The sequence below is a fragment of the Mesocricetus auratus genome, unplaced genomic scaffold (genome assembly GCF_017639785.1).
Source record: "Mesocricetus auratus isolate SY011 unplaced genomic scaffold, BCM_Maur_2.0 Super-Scaffold_100037, whole genome shotgun sequence".
Classification (NCBI taxonomy): Eukaryota; Metazoa; Chordata; class Mammalia; order Rodentia; family Cricetidae; genus Mesocricetus; species Mesocricetus auratus.
The window spans coordinates 10,790,824-10,812,952 of NW_024429215.1; the positions used below are offsets into that span (position 1 = coordinate 10,790,824).

At 47.2% G+C, this 22,129-nt stretch overlaps 1 protein-coding gene and 1 long non-coding RNA gene across 2 annotated transcripts; both read right to left on the bottom strand.

The window, feature by feature from the left end:
• Positions 1–289: 289 nt before the first annotated feature.
• LOC101835463 (zinc finger protein 773-like) lies at positions 290–11,723 on the bottom strand. Its single transcript, XM_040734011.1, has 5 exons — positions 11,066–11,723; positions 6,538–6,576; positions 3,861–3,987; positions 3,268–3,354; positions 290–2,101 (listed from the first exon to the last, which is right to left on the bottom strand). The coding sequence occupies exons 1-5, from the start codon at positions 11,123–11,125 to the stop codon at positions 1,137–1,139; spliced, it is 1,278 nt and encodes a 425-aa protein (XP_040589945.1). The 5' UTR covers positions 11,126–11,723; the 3' UTR covers positions 290–1,136.
• Positions 11,724–18,129: 6,406 nt separating this feature from the next.
• Positions 18,130–21,676, bottom strand: LOC121135365. The gene is made up of 2 exons (XR_005872510.1): positions 20,860–21,676; positions 18,130–19,195 (listed from the first exon to the last, which is right to left on the bottom strand). It is a non-coding gene; the product is annotated as an uncharacterized LOC121135365 (long non-coding RNA).
• Between the last annotated feature and the right edge of the window lie 453 nt (positions 21,677–22,129).

Consider the following 22,129-nt stretch of genomic DNA (forward strand, 5'->3'; position numbering starts at 1 on the left):
CAGGAGACAGGAAGTGATAAGACTGGGCAGAGAGAGGAAATGATAAGGAGAGGGCGGAGACAGGATCCTGGCCCTTTTAATCTAAAGATTCAAGAGGTAAGTCGTCTCTGGTGGCTGACGCTTTGCTTCTCTGATCTTTCAGCTCTTACCTCGATATCTGAATCTGTTTTTTTTTTTAATTGAAACAGTAATTAGGATCAAACGTCAAACACCTAAAGCATATGGGTTTCACTTTTACATGAAAGGTGGTCCCCAACAAAACTAGTGATACTTAGGAACATGACGGTCATGAAGACTACACAGCAAACATTTATTCCAGGAACTGAACCTTTAAGTGAGGACAGCACAAACAACAGTGCCAATAAAAACCGTGTCTTATTTAAACAGAGACTGCTGTGTTCCTCCTCCATTCGAACTCGGTAACATGGAAACTCCACTATACACTGGCCTGTGTAGTGTGGTCAAGAATACAGGGCTTGGCCTACTGAAGGTGGTGCACGTGCCTTTAATCCCAGCACTTGGGAGGTGGAGGCACGCTCATCTCTGTGTTCGAAGCCAGCCTGTTTTACAGAATGAATTCCAGGACAAGTCAGGGCTACCAAACAACCCCCCTCAACCTCCCCAACCCAAACCAAATCAACAACAAAAACCCACGTACAACAGCAACTACAATAACAACATCACAGGGCTTTTGCTAAGTTTCCTAGAAAGCATCAATTTCTTGGGAATAGGAGAATGACAACAATTCTCATCTTGTCCCAATGTTCTTATTTGAGTAACTTTCATTGAATGGCGCCCTCACAAAGGCCACTCTCAGGACTTCTCTTCAGAATCTGGTTCACTCTTAAGGCTGAACAAGGTTGACCCACTGCTGAAGAGTTTTGTCTGCGTTCTCAGACCTATCTGGGTGTCGTGTATATTACCCATAAGAGCAGACATTTGCTCAGAGGCTTTCCCAGAGTCCGTGGGTTCATGATGCATCCCAGAGCTGTGTCCTCTCCAGTTAAAGAGGATGGAGGTGTGGGTCAAGGCTCCTCCCGTTTGCAACGCTCTAGACGTTTGTCCAGCGAACATTCTCTCGTGTGCATACAGGAGATGACGGAAACGGTTTCCCATGTTCGCGCCACTCAGCACTCCTACTCCGCATGAGTCTTTCGGTGTCTAGAAAGTCCAGTCCTGTAGCAAAACACTTTGCCACATTCCTTGCACTCATGGTGCTTTGCCGCAGTGTGAAATCTCTGGTGTTTAATGAGGCTGCACCTCACCGCGAAGCATCTCCCACACACGCCGCACTTAAAAGGTTTTCCTCTGCTGTGAACTTTCCGGTGTTTCACGAGGTGGGAGTTCTTTTTGAAACACTTCCCACACTGGCTGCACTTAAAAGGCCTTTCTCCAGTGTGCACCCGGGCGTGGTAGACAAGGCTGGATCTTTCCTTAAACAATTTCCCGCACTCGCTGCACTTGTAAGGCTTCTCTCCGGTATGAAGTCGGTTGTGCCGTATGAGGCTGGACTTGTTCATGTACGACTCCCCACACTGGCCGCATTTGTAAGGTCTTTCTCCGGTGTGAAGTCTTTGATGCCCAACGAGGGAGCGGTTATGTTTGAAGTCTTTCCCGCATTCGCCGCACCTGAAGGGCTTCTCTCCAGTGTGAACTTTGACATGTTGGTTCAGATCAGCCTTCTGGATGAAGGATTTCTCACACTCGCTGCACTTGAAAGGCTTGTCTCCAGTGTGTATCCTCCGGTGCCGAATAAGCAGAGACCTGCAGCTGAAGGATTTGCCGCAGTCACAGCATTTGAAGTTCCTCTTACTGAGAATGGCCTTTTTTCTCTCGGGGCTCCCGGGCGGCTCTGTATTACTATGAGTCGCAGGATGCCCAGGAGGCCCAGAGGGAGTCTGGAGGTCCCCCACATTGTCTGTGCTTTGTAAACTCTTCTCTGAAAGGTCAATTTTCTTGATCTTCACGACTGGAATCCTGCTCTCTTCTCTCCGTAAGGAATTCTCAGCACAGCTCAGCTCTGGCTGTTGGAACGTGGTCACATTAAGCCCTCCTTCACTGGGAGTCTTCGGCTTACAAAGTATCTTTTCCACCTCCACTCCTTTGCAGCAACCCAAACACAGAGAAACAGTGATAAAGGGACATGTAGACTTTGAAGTGGCACCACACACAGTACCTGAGGTTCCTCACAGAAACCTTAAGATGGACAGGGCCTACTACCACAGTGAAGTCAGAAGATCCCTGTCCCAGGAAACCTCATGAACAAAAACACAAGAATGGCACAGGAGTGACGAGGACCCGAACTCCTTCCTCAAAAGATTGCTTTCTGCAGAGCCTCATTTGTTGGAGACTGTCCTGGCTGGGCTTTTTTTTTTTCTTTTCTCTGCTTGACACAAGCTAGGCTCATCTGAGAATAGGGAACCTCAATTGTGAAAGTACCTTCATAGAATAATCAAGGGTCATAGTTTTATTACTAATTGATGTAGGTGAGCCAAGCTCATAGGGGCTGGTCCCATCCCTGAGCAGATGATGTTGGTTGAGCAAGTCATGAGGAGTAAGCCAGTAAGAAGTGTTCCTCCATGGCCTCTGCTCCAGTTCTTGCCTTAAGTTCCTGCCTTGAATTATTCTTAGAGATGGGCTGTTACTGGGAAATGTAGGATGAAATAAACTCTTTCGAGTTGCTTTTGGTCATGTTTTTATTACAGTAAAAGAAACTCTAAGGCCGGGAGTTGGTGGCACACTCCTTTAATCCCAGTACTCAGGAGGCAGAAACAGGAGGATCTCTGTGAGTTCGAGGCCAGCCTGGTCTACAGAGCGAGTTCCAGGACAGCCTCCAAAACAATACAGAGAACCCCTGTCTTGAAAAACCAGAAAAAGAAAAACAAAAAAAAAAGAAAGAAAAAGATGCTCAACTTGATGCAGAAGGCTGTGTCTGTGCCCCTTAAATACAACACCCAAAGAACCTGTATTCAAGGACTGCTCAGGGGACTTGTGTGCACTAAGAACACAGTCAAGGAAAACCAGTGTTACATAGTGCCAAGAGGAGCCGGCAAAACACCAACGATTCGTAGGTGAGAGAAAGAGAGCCCTGACTCTGAAATCATAGCAACGACTGGTAGGCAACTGGGCAAACATAGACAGATGGATGCTACCACGATCCTTTGCCCTGGCAACAAAACATCAGAACCACTAGAAGGATCCTTCATATGAACCCATCCAGAGTGCATACATCAGCAACCTCCACCCTACCAGGACTTGTCCACCTACTTGGAGTCAGGAATCTCAGTGCAGGGATGAAGCGATCTCCTGAAGACGCCAGTTGAGCGATGTCGTGGGTTCCTGAAGGTATAAGTCCTAAATTAAAGAGCAGGACAGGTCAATGTCCTATACCAAGTCAGAGTGATGTAACTCATAGCAATCCACTGGAAAGAAAACTAATGACAAGGACCCTTGCAGAGATCTTGCTAAAAAAAAAATTCCCCAAATAGTGTCCACATCACTGCCACAATTTCTGTCACAGGCAGACCTAAGTCACCTAGAGGAAGAGAATGGTACCCGGGTCATAGGAATGCCACGTATTTGCAGTGTCACGGAGGGACATTCAGTGTGAACTCTGTAAAGCTACTATAAGATTCTTCACCACAGGCTGCTTTCCATGTCCCTTTGCTGTATTTAAGGGAGAGAAGGTGGTAGTGTACCATGCCCAGCCCCTTCATCTCTACTTCCTACTCCAGGATGCTGGGGAAAGAATCAATGGTCCATGGACCAGTTTGGGAAGGAGACAACTCTCTCTAGAAAAGAAGCCAAGCCAGAGAGGATGCTTTTACAGAATAGAATGTGTGTGTGTGTGGGGGGCTTACCCAATGAGGACATGAGAACAAAGACCTCCATCATCACATGGTGGTACAGACGCTTCTGAGAGCCATCAAGCAGTGTCCATTCTTCCCTCAAGAAGTAGATGGCCACATCATTAAAGGCCACACAACCCTGCCACAAGAGAGAACATTGAGTTAATAAGAAAAAGTCTCCTTTTCTTGAACTTTTGACATGCCAGATACAGCCCCTCCCACTTAGTTTCCTTCTCCAGAGGGCACCAAGATCTTCATCCGTTGACAGTCAGTATCTACTCAAGGTTGCAGGGACCCTGAGACCGACAATTAACAAATGGGATACCTCCTCAAACTGAGAAGCTTCTGTAAGGCAAAGGACACAGTCAACAAGACAGAATGGCAGTCCACAGAGTGGGAAAAGACATTCACCAATATCACATCTGACAGAGGGCTGATTTCCAAAATATACAAAGAACTCAAGAAGCTAGTCACCAAAACACCAAATAATCCAATTTAAAAGTGGGGTACAGAACTAAATAGAGAATTCTCAATAGAGGAATCTAAAATGGCTGAAAGACACTTAAGAAAGTGCTCAACATCCTTAGCCATCAGGGAAATGTAAATCAAAACAACTCTGAGATACCATCTCACTCCTGTCAGAATGGCTAAAATCAAAAACACTAATGACAGTTTATGCTGGAGAGGATGTGGAGAAAAGGGAATACTCCTCCACTGCTGGTGGGAATGCAAACTTGTACACACACTTTGGAAATCAGTATGGCATATCCTCAGGAAAATGGGAACCAATCTACCACAAGATCCACCAATTCCACTCTTAGGCATTTACCCAAAGGGTGCACATTCATACAACAAGGACATCTGTTCAGCTAAGTTCATAGAAGCATTATTTGTAATAGCCAGAACCTGGATGCAACCTAGATGCCCCTCAACTGAAGAATGGATAAAGAAAATGTGGTACATTTACACAATGAAGTACTATTCAGCAGAAAAAAAAAGGAATCTTGAAATTTGCAGGCAAATTTCCAGCACTAGAAGAAACCATTTTGTGTGAGGTAACCCAGTCTCAAAAAGACAAACATGGTATGTACTCACTCATATATGGATATTACACATAGAGGAAAGGTTACCAGCCTAAAATCCACACTGCTAGAGAAGCTAGGAAGCAAGGAGAAGCCTAAGAGACATACATGGTCCCCTGGAGAAGGGGAAAGGGACAAGATCTTCTGAGCAAATTGGGAGCATGGGAGGAGGGGAGAGGGAGTTAGGAGAAAGAGAAGGGGAGATGGGGAGATGATAGAGCAGGAAGATTGAGTCGAGAGAAGAATAGAGGAGAACAAGAAAAGAGATACTATAATAGAGGGAGCCATTATAGTTTTAAAAAGAAATCTGGGACTAGGGAAATGTCCAGAGATCTACAAGGATAACCCCAACTAACAATCTAGGCAATAGTGGGGAGGCTATCTTAAATGCTCTTTCTCTATAATCAGACTGATGACTTCCTTATATACCATCCTAGAGCCTTCATCCAGTAGCTGATGGAAGCAGAAGCAGACACCCACAGCTAAACACTGAGTCCAACTCCTGGATCCAGTTGCAGAGAGGGAGGAGTGATGAGCAAAGAGGTCAAAACCAGGCTGGAGAAACCCACAGAAACAGCTGACCTGAACAAGGGGGGAGCTAATGAACCCCAGATTGATAGGTGGGAAACCAGCATAGGACTGACCCAGACCCCTGAACGTGTATGTCAGTTAGGAGGCTTGGGTAATACATGGGGTCTCTGGCAGTGGATCAGTATTTATCCCTAGTATATCAGCCGTTTCCACATAGAGGGATACTCTCTCAGCCTAGACACATGGGGAATAGCCTAGGCCCTGCTCCAAATGATGTGACAGACTTTGAAGACTCCCCCATGGAAGGCCTCACCCTCCCTGGGTAGCAGAAAGGGAATGGGGTTGGGGGTTGGTGGGGGGCAGGGGAGGAGGGGAGGGAGAGGGAACTGGGATTGACAGGTAAAACAGGATTGATTCTAATTTAAATAAAAGAGAGAAAAAAAGTTTGCAGTGACCCCTGTTTTCAGCCCCAGCCACAGGCAGACAGATGAATAAAATCAACCCAGTTTTGACATTTGGTGTGGACATCTCCACTTTTCTACCACGCAGTTTCCATATGTTCCTCGACGTCATGCTAAGCAGATCTGCCCAGGTCTGAGCCACTGTTCTCCACTATACCCCGGGCATGTGGGCTTGGAGTCCATGTACTCATAACTCCTGTTACAATGCACATCGCTCTTTGGAATGTCCCTCCTTTCCCATTTTAGTATTCAAGCCTACAGCTTCTCATCCACTGTACCACTCCCAAGGGCTGCCTTCCACCACATCTAGCAAATCCCCAACACGCCCGAGGACTTCTGAGCGTTCCTAACCCACCTCACTTTCAGGCATTTTCCACCGCTCATCACGGGAACTTGGATACCTCTGAAGCTTAACGGAGTGGCTTCCATAGATGCAGCCTACCCATGTAATTCCTGCTCTGGATGCACAGACCTTATATCCTATAACCACCTTCCATGAAAATCAGACAGAGGGATAGGAGAACAGCACACAGAGCGCCCCGAAGGACTATAATCCCAGACGTCACTTATGAGGGAATTGAAGAGCGTGAGTTCCCCGTGGCACCTTCCACTTACCTCTCTAAAGTTAGTCGATGTCTTTGCACTCACAGGAACCTGTGGGTAAAGAAGGCTGTGATTTAAAAGCAGTGATGTTGGCATCCTGAAGGACCATCCAGCCCCCCTCACGCCTCAGGCGGGTATATCTAAGATGAGCTTCAGACCTCAATGAGGTCTCTTATTAACTGTGTGCCCTTGGACAAGCCGTCAACTCCTCAGTGTTGTCTTCCGGAACGTGGGGATGAGAACGACACCCACTCCTCGACAGGAGTACTATTCTACTGCACTTAGTACTGCCTGTCAAATACTCTGTGTGGTCCCTTCCTGGCTGTATAATACTGCAGTCAAGACTTTCAGCACAAATGGGCCCACCAGGTTGTTGGTATAGGTTCAGGGTGCCCAGCTGGTTAAGATTAGTAATTGGTAGCATGCATAGCACCTTCCAGCACTGTGAAAGGTACCATGCAGGGATGACACTTGCAGGTGAGTGCCAGTGTGACTTCTCCATGGCTTGTGACTCAAGTGTACTGTGTCTTCAACCCTAGGGTGTGACTGCCAAGTTCTGGAAGGTAGCCAAGTGCACTTGCGATAGCCTGTAATGTTTGACGGCCTATGGGATCTCACTGGCCTACATCTCCAAAAGTAACCTGCTCTTGGGCACTAGGCTTAGTTAGTCTAGTTGGGGGTGGGGTGTACTGTTTCCTGGTACGCTCGTCAGTCTCTGTCAACTTGAGACAAAGAAACGGGGAATATCAACTGAGGAATTATCATCAGATTGTTCTGTGGCCACGTGGATGGGGGACTTCCTTGATTAATGGCTGATGTGCCAGGACCCAGCCTATGGTGGGAGCCAGCAAGAAAGCAATATTTCTCTGTTGCAGTTCCTCTCTTGAGTCCTTGCCTGACTTGCTTAGTGAATCACTATGAAACGGAAGTACAAGTCAACATGATGGCTACTTTTATGGCAACTCGACACAACTAGAGTTATCTGAAGGAAGGGAACCTCAACTGAGATAATGCCTCCATACGAATGGCTGTAGAGCATTTTGTTAATTAGTAGTTAATGGGGAAAGCAGCCCGAGCAAGCCATAAGGAGCAAGCCAGTAAACAGCACCCCTCCGAGACCTCTCCATCAATTCTCACCTTCCTGCCCTGTTTGAGTTTCTGTCCTGACTTCCTCTGATGATGAACAGTGCTGTGGTCAAATAAACTCTTTTCTTCCCAAGCTTTGTTAGTCATGGTGTTTTGTCACAGCCATAGAACCTCTAAGACAGCCAAATAAACCCTTTCCTCCAATGTTTGGTTTAATAGTGGTCTTATTACATCAAGAAATCAAGCACACCCCATGTGTGTGTTAGAAAGCTTCTACAGTAGTGGATTTCTATTAGATTTTTTAATTTGTTTGCTTGTTTGGTTTTTTTCGAGACAGGGTCTCTCTACATGGCTCTGGCTGCTCTGGAACTCATCATGTAGACCAGGCTGGCTTTGATCTCACAGAAATCCACCTGCATCTGCTTTACTCCTGCTGGGATTAAAGGCATGTGCCACCACACCCAGTTCTCATATGATTTCTCAAAAAGTGTTTAGTGCTATTTATCCCTCCCACAACCCCATCTCTATCCTTACCTCCCACACCCACCTAAATTTAACTCTTACTGTTCCATTATTCCCTTTTATCCCTTGATACCATTACATCTCCCCTCCCTTGAAAGCCCCCACCCCCTGTCAATTTTCTAGCTTCTCTGGGTAATCCAAATTTAACACACACATCTGAAGATTCAAAGTTAACATCCACAAATGAAAGAAAACATACAAAATTTCTCTTTCTGGACATGGGTTACCTCACTCCAAATGACTGTTTCCAACTCTATCCGTTTACCTGTGAATTTCATAATTTTGTTTTTCTCAACAGTGGAATAATATTCCATTGGGTAAATGTACCAAGTTTTCATTATCCAGTACTAGTTGAGGAACATCTAGGCAGTTTCTCTTTACGGCTATTGCGAACACAATAGCAAGGATATGGATTCACTAATCAACCACTTTCTGATTGGATTTCTGCCCCAGAAGAAGAACTCCCATCCTGACACCATTCTGGGGCCAAAAATCTCTGTCTACGCAGGTCTTAGTCCCTGGAGGAGAACCTACTATTATTCTGCTACATGGGTATGAATTCTCAGTACCTTATTGTTTCACCCACAGATCAGTCACCTCTCAACCCTCATCAGAGAAGCTTCTATTGCAGCAGATGGCAACCAATACAAATACAACTAACCAAGATGCAAGGAGTAGGAGATTTTGGAATGCCTAACCTGCACTAAGCCCTCTTCCCATGGCTCAGGGATCACTGGGAAAGGGGGAGTGGCAGAAAGAACGTAAGAGCCAGAGGTAGAAACTAACTACAAGGAAATAGTGTTTCCCAGACACAGCAAGGCAGCTGCACATATGAACTCATGACAACTGTGACAGCATACACAAGAGCTGGGCGTGGGTGGTCAAGCCAGACCATGGAGAGAGATGGCTGACACAAAGTACCTCTCCTAACAAAGGAGCTTCTGGAAGCTGATAGCTGCTGGGGAGAGGCAGAGTCTGTTTTCTTTAAGAGCATAGTTCTTGGTGAATCAACCAAGCCCCAGTAGAAGGCCATACATCCAAGAGTGTATAGCTAACACAAAGTGAGCTTGATGGTTTGAATAGGTAAGCAGAGTGGATCTGGGAGGACTTAGGAGAGGGGATGGATATGATCAAAAGACAGTGAAGGACATTCTCAGAGAACTAATCATTTCCCCCTCAAAACCAAATATGTGGGCATGCTTTCATAAAGCATGCTTTTATTTTATATACACTTATTTGAGAGTTTGCTATTTGGGGACAGAGAGATGGCTCAGCTATTGGGAACACTGGTTGCTTTGATTCCCAGCATTCACATGGTAGCTCACATTGCAGTGCCAATCCCAGGGATTCTAACACCTCCGCTGGCCCCTGCAGGCCCCGAGCACACAGTCATGCACAGACAGACAAACATGCATAAAAGACACCCATAACATAAAAGCAAGCAAGAAAGCAAGCAAATAAAAGAATGTGACATCTAACTCGTTAGGCTTTACCCAAATTCGGTATATGTTCTCAAGCAATTGTTAAGTGCTCATAATAACGCTATTTCCATGATGTTTTCATTGTCCACTTATGTATGAATCTTGACCAAATACTGTTTCAACAAGTACTCATCAGATAGCTCCGAGTGCATACACACAGAGAAATACACACACTGAGAAATCAGACTCTAGGCTTCAGCTCAATGCCTGGTGTGCACGTGAAGGAGGGAATTCCGCTGAGGGTCCTTCCATGGGGACAGGGGAATCATCCCTCTGCATAAGGCTGAGCAGGTGAGGCACAGACAGGCTACTCGTGCCAACTGCGTGACTGACCTTCCTTTTCTCCACAGGGAGTGGCCATGAAGGCCTGCTGAGCTGAATCTATGCCACCAGTAGCCAGGTCTCAGTCACAATCCAGAATCCTCACACTCCAGGAATGCCCAGTCCTAAGACACCAGCAAATAACACATCCCATCACAGGACTCTATCCTTGGAGCAGGCTGCAGCTCAGCTGCAGAGTCCGGGCCACCAGTTAAGGGCTGGGGACGACCATGCAGGAGATTCTGGGTTCCACTCTCAAGACCATAAAGTAGGAACAAACCTCCAACCTTTCCCCCTCAGCCTGGAGATGAGTGGATTAGGGAAACTGTAGTGTCAGACAGTGAGGCAGACAGACACCCCAGGCAGTGGAGACCCAGACTGGCCAATGCAGGACAGGAGAGCCTAGGCAGAGCCCTAAGGGGAAACTTGACCCATTCTGTGGGGATTTCTTTCTTGTGGAGGGAAAAAAATTCGGATTTACAGAATGAATTCGGGTCAGAAACCAGACGATCTAAGTTCAATTCCCAGATGCCATACGAAGGTGGGTGGAGAGAAACAATTAGCAAATGTTGTCCCCTGTCCTCTGCATGGACCGCCCCCCCACACACACACGGAGGCCGGCCATGGTGGCCCATGCCAAATGCCAGCAAACCTCTTTGAGTTCAGAGCCAGCCTGAACTACTGTTCAGGTAACATTTCCAGGCCAGCCAGGGCTACACAGTAAGACCCTGTCTCAAACAAAAAGAGAAAACGGGAAGAAGGAAGGGAGGGAGGGAGGGGAGGGAGGGGAGGGAGGAAAGTTGACTGTTTAAGTACAGGGGTGTGTGTGTGTAACACATCTGTAATCCCAGCATCCCTAAGGGAGGCTATAACAGGATGATTATGAGTTTGAGGCTAGCCTGTGAGATCCCATTTTCAAGCACACTAAAACCCAAACCCAAAAAAAAAAAAAAAGAAAAGAAAGAAAGAAAAGAAAAAGAAAAAAAAAGAAAAAGAAAAAAAAAAGAAAAAGAAAAAAATTGCCCAGCCTTCTGTGGTCCTGAACATGTCTTACACTCACAAATCTTCCCAGGTTTTTGGACCAACAGCCAAGCCTCCTTTCAGCCAAGCCGTGATCACGTGGTACGCACCTGTGCCTGGGCTCCCGGTTCAGCCTCGGCAGTCGGACTCTGCTGGACAGCTGGGTCCATGGCTGTCTCCCCGGGCCAGCAACCTGTCACACGGGATCGTTGTAGACTTCAAACCCGTTTGTGCGCTAGAGCACAAAGCCTCCCTCCTCTCCAGCCTTCCAGTCCTGGACAACGAGGTGTAAAAACCCAGTCTTCCGAAGGCTTGGTGCGAGCATCCAGGAAAACAGTCACCTGCCCACAACCGCTAAGTCCCAATGCTTTTTTGTCTTGTCTTTCCTTTTTTCTTTTTGTTAAAGCCCGCGGAAGCGGCCGCTTTCATTGGCTGAGCGCTTCTGCGCTGTCTCTTCTGGGTAATGTAGTTCAGAGAAGGATGCGCCCTGGAAACAAGGACACAGCCGGAGAAGTGGGAGCTATAGCAGCGGTAAGCAAGGAGCTCAAGGGACTCCTGTAGACGCTGTAATGGTTACAGATGCGCCAGTGTTTCCATTTCTCTGACCATCAAGGCCACACAGTAAGGTGGATTCCTGGGTCTGAATCTGGTATGCATTCCCAAATTTCCCTTCTCAAAGGGATGCTCAGCTTAAAAGCCATATCTGATGTTTAAAAATGTGAAAACAGTCCGAATTCTGGAAACAGGTCTCCTCCACCTGTATTCCTGTCTTTTATCATGGACCTAGGAGATGCCCATTATGGCAGAGCAAAAGGCCACATCCGTAAGCCAACACACGCACGCACGCACACACGCACCCACGCACACGGTCCCCTGTGTCCTTCCCTCTTCCGTATTCCCACTACTCCACTACTTGTGAATTCCGAACCAACTCCCCACAGACGGGCGGGATGCCGCCAGTGCTGCGGACAGAAGAGATGGGAAGCCTTCATTGTACACTGTTCTGCTGCTTTGGACTCCGCTATTGTGTCTCTGATTCTCCCAACGCTCCTTCCTCTACGAAGTAGTGATCAGTCTCCACAGGTTTAAGGAGACCCCAGAAGACAAGATATAATGAAGTAGTCCTGTCATTCTGGAACCTTCTGGCATTGGATGGAGAGTGTTGATTCTGGAAAGGGGGGGGGGTCAATATTGCTACTGATCACGTGATGCGGTAGAGAAAGCTCTAACATTTTTTTTTGTCCTTTCTGCAATGGTCATCATTTTGTAGGCAGCTCCTCTCTGTTAGGACACAGTGTGCTGTGAGGAAGAGGCGGTGCTGAGGTGTGATTGGCACAGAAAGGCACTGGGACAATGGGTGGGAAGCCTCCCCCTTCCTAAGTCAAGTGAAGGAGATAAACCGCTAAGCTGGGTGTGGCGGCACAGGTCTTTAGTCTCAGCATGCAGGGGAGACAGAGGGATAGCCTGGACTACATAGTGAGGTCCAGGCCAGCCAGGGCTAGATGGGAAGATCTTGTCTCAAAAATCGTAATAATAATAATGATGATGATGATGATGATGGTGGTGGTGGTAGATGGGCATTGGTGGCGCACGCCCTTAATCGCAGCACTGAGGAGGTAGAGGCAGGTGGATCTCTGTGAGTTTGAGGCCAGCCTGGTCTATGCAGGGAGTTCCAGGGCAGTAAGGGCTACACAGAGAAATTCTGTCTCCAAAAACCAAAATAATAATAATAAGTCATTGTGTTGAAATGTATTAGAAAGCAGATTCTAGATTTATTATGTATATAGTGCTCAGCATGCATGCCAGAAGAGGGCACCGTATCTCATTACAGATGGTTGTGAGCCACCATGTGGGTTCTGGGACTTGAACTCAGGACCTCTGGAAGATCAGCTGGTGCTCTTAACCTCTGAGCCATCTCTCCTGTTTTAGACTATTCTTCTAATCTGAGCCATTGAGTGGAGCTGGCCACCGTGGCATGGACCTTCTTTGATGAATCTGATATACATATTATAAAATATGGTCACAGCAAAATTCATGAGTCTAGTAAAACCTGCAGGAAATTCAGAGCCCAGGGATAAGAGGCTATCACCCAGAGAGATCAAAACAGATAACAGGGGACGCTATAAAAGCATCGATGGACTGACTCTAAAATGTCCATTGGCACCATTTCTAGGGCGTTTTCCAGGAATGTGGGGGAGCACAAGAGAGCCTCCTAAGCTGCTTCATTCCAAGTGGCTGAACCCGAAGACTGCTTGCAGGGAGCTGGAGAGTTGGTGCACAGGTTAGGGACACTTGTTGATCTTGCAGAGAACTCCGGTTTGATTCCCAGCCCCCAGTGGTGGCCCATAACTGTCTGTAACTCCAGTTCCAGTGGATCAAATGCCCTCTTCTGACCTCCCGAGGGCACCGAGGAACCAGACATGTTTGTGGTTCATACACGATGCACGTAGGTAGGTTAAACGCTCAAGCAAGTGAAATGATAAAATATATCTAAAGAAAATTGTTTAGACACGCTGTAAGAATTTCTCAGGAACATTTCATTGAATTTGCAAACACACTAAAATACAGAAGTAGATTTTGAAGGGGGTTTAATGTTGCTACAGGATTAAACAAATGGGTTATATAAACAAGACTGTGTATGTGTAGAATTGTAAGAACGCCATTATGGTAGAAATAACACACTACTTACTTTTCTTTCTCATTTTCTTCATATTAAATTATCTCCTTGTTAAACTCACATATATCTCCCTGAATTTGCACAATAAATTCCAGGACACAGCCTTAAACAACAACAGGTTGGGTCGAATATGTTCAATGAGTTTTCTCTGTAAGCTCCAGCGTCCTTCAGATTTTATTTAGACTGCGCTTGTTGGTGGGCACAGCAGGGAAGTGAGCCCCCAAGGGGTGAGAATGAAAACTACAGTCAGATTGAATGGAAACCTGGATGGAGACTCCAGGGAGGCTGATCTCAGGCTGTTTATTTGCAACAAATTTAAACACTGCAATTAAAAAAAAAAGGCAAAAAAGCTTTCCCAGTGTAACACAATCCCTGGTGCATGAGGAAGCATAATTATGTTGGAACTTGACTCGGGGAACATGTCATTTCTTCCAAAAGGATGACTTCTAGAGATAGGCTACCTGTACTAGCTTAAGGCCCTAAGGGTCTGGCCTGGTCTCCGTCATACAGATAGCACAGAGGTATTTTGGGGCTATTTGCCACCTCTGGTCCTGATTGTGGGAATTTTGTGGGACCTCTAACTACACAGATAGTGTAATAAGAGTCATTTAGACTATTCAGTGTCTTTAGTCGTGGGTGTGGGAGCTTAGGGAGGCCCTGTCCGTAAGGGTCATTTAGATCACTAGCCTCCTCCGGTCCTGGTTGTAGGAGGTTGACATGGCCTGCCCCAACAGATACTGCTGGTCACTAGGCTATTAATTGCTTCCAATTCCCATCTTTCTGGAATAACAGGTTTTACGTCCTTGCCTTTGAAAGAACAACCCTGAGTGCTTTATACTCTTAGGTTCTTTGGAGATCTGTGGGCACAGGGACCTTTGTGCTCACAACACCCCTGAACTCTTAATCTACCCCTTTTCTTTTTCCCTAAGGCTGTGTTTAATTGCTGTTGTTTTCAGACAAAGTCATAAGTAGCCTTGGGTAAATCAGACTTGCTACGTAGCTAAGAATGACCTTGGACCTCTGATAAAGCACCTGCCTCTACTTATTGAATTTATGGGACACTCCTTTGGGGTGGTGTTGACAGAGCTCAAACGCTAAGCTGTGCACATACGAGGCAATAATGCTACCAACCAAGTGCCACACCCAGGCACTCTCGGTAGGTGTTTGCATCACCATTACATTGGAAGTCTTTTCTTTGTTTTCTATTTCTAAAGAAAAAAATATTTTTCATTTTACATAGCTGCCCCAGTTCCCCCAGAATATCAATCCACAGCCCTAGGGAGGCTAGGTAGCAAGGAGGGCTCAAAGAGGGATATGCATGGATTTCCCTGGGAAAGGAATATAGAAGGGATCTCCTGGGTAAACTGGGGGCGGGGGAGGAAGGAATGGAGGGGGAGAGCCATGAAAGAGATGTCTTGATGGGGGTGGTATTTGGGGGTTAGGGAGGAACCTGGAGCCAGGAAAACCTCCAGGAATTCACAAGGATGACCCTAGCTAAGACTCCTAGCAATAGTGGAGAAGATGCCTGGGCTGACCATCTACTGTAATCAGATTGGTGACTACCCTATTGCCATCAGAGATGCTCTATCTAGTAACTGATGGAAACAGATGCAGAGATCCACAGCCAAGCACTGGGCAGATCTCCAGGAGTCCTCCTGAAGAAAGGAAGGAGGGATTGTATGAGCAGGGGAAGGGCCAAGATCATGACAGAGGAACCCACAGAGACAGCTGACCTGAGCTCGTGAAAGCACATGGACTCTGCATCAAAAGTTAGGGAGCCTGCATGGGACTGAACTAGGCCCTCTGTATGTGTGTGTGACAGTGTGTAGTTTGGTCTGTAAGGTTTCTAGCAATGAGATCAGTACCCCTCCCTTGTGCTTAGCTGGCTTTTGGGAACATGCTCCCCACGCTGGATTACCTTGCCTAGTCTTGACAAAAAGGGGAGGAGCTCGGTCCTGCCTCAACTTGACCTGCCATGCTTTGCAAATCAAACCCGTGGGAGGGCTGCCGCATTCTGAGTGAAGTTGGAGGAGGAGAGGAAGGGGAGAGGTAGAGATGGGAAGGAGGGTATGGGGCGGGGGTGATGGGGAGGAGAGGAGGGAGGGGAAACGGCAGGTCAATATGTAAAATGTTATTTAAATAAAAAAAAGCCACGTGGGAACCTAAAAAAAAGCATTTGGTTTATTGATTTACCAGTGAGTTGATAAGTGGGTGAATATCTACATATTTGCACCTCTGAGTTTGCAAGTGAATAATGGGAGACAGAGCAAGGTTTCGGATCCTTCGGAACTGGAGTAGCAGAGGTTTCCACGAAGCCAAGTGTGTTGTTGTGGATGCTGGGATTGGAATGCCAGTTATCACGGCTGCCAAGCAGGCACTAAAGCTTGCTTTCTTAACCTCCAAAGAGAGGGGCCCCCCTGGGCTACTGATACACAGTTTCTTCTTATGGTCCCACTGACCGCTGTGTTCAGCATCGGGCAACAGTAGGGAAGCCGACAAGTGGACTCCATCAAAACCTGATGTTTGGCATAGGGTCTCTCCTCTCAACCACGAGGCCCTCCACATCACATGTCCCAAATACAAGCAGGCTTCAGGTACCGCTCTCCATCACTCCAGAGGTGATGGAGACAGGTACAGTTACACTGTATCTCTATTCCCATCTAGGTATACAAGGTCCAGCTCAGGCTGCCACTCAAGTCTTAATCTATGCTTTCCAGCCTTTTCAAGGTAACAGACACCTAAGATGGTCTGAGCATTTACAATAATATATATATATATATATGTGTGTGTGTGTGTGTGTGTGTGTGTGTGTGTGTGTGTATTTTATGTATGAGTGCTCTATCTTCGTGCATGCCCACATGCTAGAAGACGGCATTATAGATGGTTGTGAACCAACGTGTGGGTGCTGGGAATTGGACTCAGGATCTCAGGAAGAATAGCCAGTGCTCCTTTTTTTTTAAAGATTTATTTATTTATTATGTATACAGTGTTCTGCCTGCATGTATTCCTGTAGGTCAGAAGAGGGCACCAGATCTCATTACAGATGGTTGTGAGCCACCATGTGATTGCTGGGACTTGAACTCAGGACCTCTGGAAGAGCAGTCAGTGCTCTTAACCTCTGAGCCATCTCTCCAGCCCTAGCTGGAGCACTTAACCACTGGGCCATCTCTCCAGTCTCCAATATCCAGGCTTTTTTTCCCCCTTTTTTCTGGTACACCATGGGAACTTTAATACCTGTGACTCTCAAGACAGGAGCTGCCATAAATGGGAAACGTCTCCCTAGAATCCTTGCTGTTGATTCACGGGCCTTCCATTCTGATTGCCTTCTGTGGGAATCAGTTGGAAGGATAGAGAGAATAGCAAGCAGAGAGTCCTGGAACACTGCAGCACCAAGGATGACTTAAGCGGGAACCCAGGAGTGTGCATTCCCAAAGCATCCCCCACTTACATCTTCACGGCTGCTAGGTATCTTTGCACTGAAAGGAACCTACGGGGAAACGAGGCTGTGGGTAACCATGATGCTGACATCACCAAGGACCATCCATGCCCTCCCTTGCACTCGCAGGCTGCGGTAACTGTCACATTGGCCTCGGTCCTTAATGAGGTCTCATTCTGTGTGCTCTTGAACACGGTGACAGACTCCTACATGTTATCCTCTGGAATACGGGGATAAAAATGACACTCCTATACCAGAAGGAGCACTACTTGGTCAAACTCAGTCCTATGTGCTATCTACTTGGTAAGCGAATGAAAAATAATATAAAATGAAAAGGAAAGGACATGATGCCGCCTAGGTATGGTGGAGAAGTTTTATTGTGGATATGAGGGAGAACACAGCCAGAGGCAGAGACAAGAGTATACGGGACCCTTAGCCAGGCTACGTGAAGAGAAGGGACAGACACGGGCGAAAAGGAGCTACCCACCGAAAGGAGTGTCCTGGGTCAAGAGACTGGCCAAGATCATGGCATAGCCAGATTGCCTGAGTTATACAGGGGCCAGAGGAACTGGGAGGAATGAAGCCCAGCCCAAAACCTGGGCTGGAGAATTTGGGGGGGGGGTAGGGGGCGGGGCCTGCCAGCAAGGAGGCCTCTTAAGAGGCTGAGACTGAGGGATGCTGGGAGAACCTGGAGGCCAGCTTCTGCTTTGATATGTTAATGGCACCTCAGTTAGCAATTGTGTACCGGGTTAGAGACCTGACTGTAAGGTCTCTTTCCCTGTACACATCCTTTGATTTCTAGCAAGAATTTCAATGCAAATAATCAGGCAGGCTTTGGAAATGTGCGGTTCTACTTTACATACATTTCACTTAGAATGTGATATCTAACAATTACATTTTCATGAAGGATGGGGGTGGCACACAGCTTTCAGTCTCAGCACCCCTGGAGACAGAATCAGGTGGATGTCTGTGAGTTCAAGGCTGACTTGGTCGACATAGCTCTAGCAAGCTCCAAGCCAGCCAGAGAGGGATTTCCTAATTAGACACTTTGTAAAAATAAATAAATAAAATAAGAATCTTTATTCAAGTGCTGATCGTTAAGTGCTCATAATAATGTTATTTCCAGGCTGTTTAATCTCCCATTTATGTGTGAATCTTGACCAAATACTGTTTCAACAAGTACTCATCAGATAGCTCCGAGTGCATACACACAGAGAAATACACACACTGAGAAATCAGACTCTAGGCTTCAGCTCAATGCCTGGTGCGCACGCGAAGGAGGGAATCCCGCTGAGGGTCCTTCCATGGGGACAGGGGAATCATCCCTCTGCATAAGGCTGAGCAGGTGAGGCACAGACAGGCTACTCGTGCCAACTGTGTGACTGACCTTCCTTTTCTCCACAGGGAGTGGACCACGAAGGCCCGCTGAGCTGAGTCTATGCCACCAATAGCCAGGTCTCAGTCACAATCCAGAATCCTCACACTCCAGTCCTGCAGACACCAGATGCTCTAGGAATGTCCAGTCGGAAGGTGCCCCCTTAGTTGTTACACCTAGCCCGTTATGCACCACGAGGAAGGAGAGAGACAACACTTACGGTTCCAAGTATTTCAATAGTTCACCACATTAGCAAGTCACTAATCCATCAGGACTTCAGGACAAGGACTCAGGAGCTTTGCTTCTCCTGACAGCCCCAAGCAGGGGCAGAAGAGGGAGTTTAGAAGCACACAAATCACAAACATTTGTTGCCGAGTTCCAGTTCCAGTTTTCACCAACCAGGATTTAGAGATTAGGGGTCTCCTTGAGTGTTCCATCATTGTCAGTTAATATATACTGCAAGCCTTTCCGTCCGGCCAACCAGACCCATTTGTTCCTCCATGGTTAGGAACAACCACGACGTTTGTAAAGAACTAAAGATGCATAAGGACTATTTCTATGGCTTAGGGGGGGAGACTGGTCAGCCACTGGAACATTCTCAGCTGCCCTAGGGCTTGGGAAGCTGAACTTTGTTTCACTCTACAGGTAAAATGGAGTCTGAAGTCAAAATGGCAGTACTCAGGCCAAGGTGCTTTTGTCTGTCCCCTTCACAGAGGAGAAGTCCCACTCTCCTGTCATTTCAATCAAGCCACCTAAAACCAAAAAAAGAAATCATATTTGTTTGCACTTTCTAAAAATGAACTTTATGTTAAATGAAAAACTTGTGAAAATTCCAAAAACCAACAAGATTTCTAACCCCAACTCCCACCAAAAACATCTGAAGCAATGATGTTCTATACCAACAATTCACAAATGCTAAGGCATGGGAGTTGCAGGATTTATGTTCAGCCTCTGCACTTAATCAGGAGGGGAGGCTCCAGCCAGTGTGACTTGCCTTAAGGATGGGACTGTGGTCTCCAAAAGCAGTAACGCCCATATAACAACCAGACAGAAGCTAGTAAGTGTACAGTATAAAGTCACAATTAACAATCAAAGGTTAAAACACACGCCATGAAGTCAACTCCAGTACCTTGGTTGTGTCTCCCTGAGTAAGCCTGAGAGCTATGGTTCAGGAACACCATTAACCAGTCCTTACACTGGAGCACAACGAAACGCTACACAGAGTGGAAGCTTCCGGGGTAGAAATCGTATTTTAAAGTCTATTTTTATTTCATATCTATGAGTGTCAGCCTGCATGTATGTATACGCGGCACAAGCCTGGAGGCTTGTGCAGGCTAGCGGAGGATGTCAGACGTCCCGGAACTGGAGTGACAGGTGGTGTGAGCCCCCAGAGGAACTGGCAACGGAACCCGAATCCTCTGCAAGAGCAGCAGGTGCAGCTGGTTTTGGGGTGCGGTGCACACCTCAAATCCCAGCATTCCAGAGGCAGAGGCAAAAAAAAAAAAACATGACTAAGCTGGGAGTGGAGGCTCTCCTCTTTTAATGCTGGCACCCCGAACTTAACAAAAACCCCAAACAAAAATTAAACAACTGAGCCCCACTGAGTTCAAGGCTTATCTGGTCTACAGAGCAAATCCCAGGGAAGCCAGGGTTGCACAGAGAGACCCTGTCTCAAAGAACAACAACAACAACAAAACACCAAACAAAAATAAAATTATTTTCAAAAGGTGTAACACAGTAGTTCTTAACCTGTGGGTCTGGGCCCCCTTTGGGGGTAGAATGACCCTTTCACAGGGGTCACCTAAGACTGTCGGGAAGCACAGATATTTATTTATTTGAGACAGGGTTTCTCTGTATTGCTTTGGAGCCTGTCCTGGAACTCGCTCTGTAGACCAGGCTGGCCTCGAACTCACAGAGATCCACCTCTCTCTGGCTGCTGAGTGCTGGGATTAAAGGCGTGTGCCGCCATCACCCAGCACAAATACAATTTTTTAAAAGAGTCAAGTTAATAAACAAAAACCGGAACCATGTAAGTAACTGGATCACTATCAGGGGACATCAGCCCTATGCCCAGGCTCGCAACCCAGACCTCAGGATGCTATAACATGTAACATTAGGTAGGCCAGGGATCATGTGTCGCCTCATCCAGAGTCCCCAGACGAGCTGACAGGACTACCCAAAGAGGCACAGGAACAGCAACATTCCTGTGGAAGGTTTAGAACCAGTGACACCACAGCGGTGCAGATTTCCGACTCGTCTAGGTGTCCGGGACAAAGCCTTCCATCTCTCGAACCCCACTACCTCCACCTCCAGCCAGGGTTTCTCTGTGTAACCTCGACTGTACTTGAACTCACTCCGTAGACCAGGCTAGCCTCAAACTCAGAGATCCACTGGGATTAAAGGCAGGCACCAATACCTCCGGCCAATCTTCCGGCCTTTCTGCACGGGTTATGTAGTTCAGACAGCTGCACCACCGAGACCCGGATAGTTACAGAAGGCGGAGAAAGAGTGGTAAGGAGCTAATGTCCTCGAAGACACGGTGGTGGTTACACATGCGCCTGTGTTCCCATTTCCCAAGCTGCTTCTGAAGTGAACCCCCAGTGCCACATTAAAGTCGTTTCCTGCACCGAAGCCGGTTACGCATCCCCGAATTCCCCTTGGCGAGGGGGGATGCACAATAGAAATGTTACTCTTGACGACGTCTTATCAGAGGTGGCGTCTGAATTCTAGAAGAAGAGTCTGAATTCTAGAGACTGGTGGTGACAATAGTCCAAATATGTCCTTTCTTGTTCCTCCATGATCCCTCCTTCCTTTTAATTACAAAAGGATCCGGCAAGTACCACTCATACAGAGGCAAAGGCTTAAAAATCTGTCGGGGGGGGGGTCTCAAATCCCGGATGATGGCTAACTCAAGTATCCATTAGCATATCAAGTGGACACCGGCCCCCCCAGCTTCTCCCAGCACCCCTCAGTCTCTGCCTCTTATAGGGTCCTCCTGGATGGCTCGCCCAGCCCCCTACCCTGAACTTTCCAGCCCGACTATTGGGCTGGGCTTCCCAAGAACCTCCCAGCTCCTCTGGCCCCTGCATAACTCAGCCTTCTTGGCCCAGGCTGCTCCTCTAGGTCAACTGCTACTCTCCATCATCTTCTCACATGGTGAGGGTCCTGTTCACTCTGGACTCCCAGATGACTCTGCTTCTGGTTATTCTCTCCCTTCATCTACAATAATTCATTCATTCATTCATTTCCTCCCTCCCGCCCTCCCTTTCTCTCCCTCTCTCTCCCTCCCTCCGTCTCTCTCTTTCTTTCCACTTAAAAGCCAGACGCCAATCTTGCTCCTTCTCAGGCACACACGAACACGAAACAAGACAAACAGACAGGGGCTCACAACGTTCCCTGCCTGGTCTGGAACTCCCGGTGACAGACTGGCTTCCAATCCCAGAGATCCACCTGCCTCTGCCTGCAGTTCTGCAATTTAAGTGGGTCAGCAAGCCCAGCCTTGACGCTCAAGGAAATAATTGGCACATCTGTAACTACGATAGCCTTCAGTCTCCAGACCGGACTGAGTACCCTGCTCAACTCTGGGCAGGTGGATCCACTTCCTGGCGCTCGACCCTGCCTGAACTACATTGTCCAGAAGACATTGCTCCGAGCTCAGCCAATGAGAACGAAGCGTCCCGGTGACT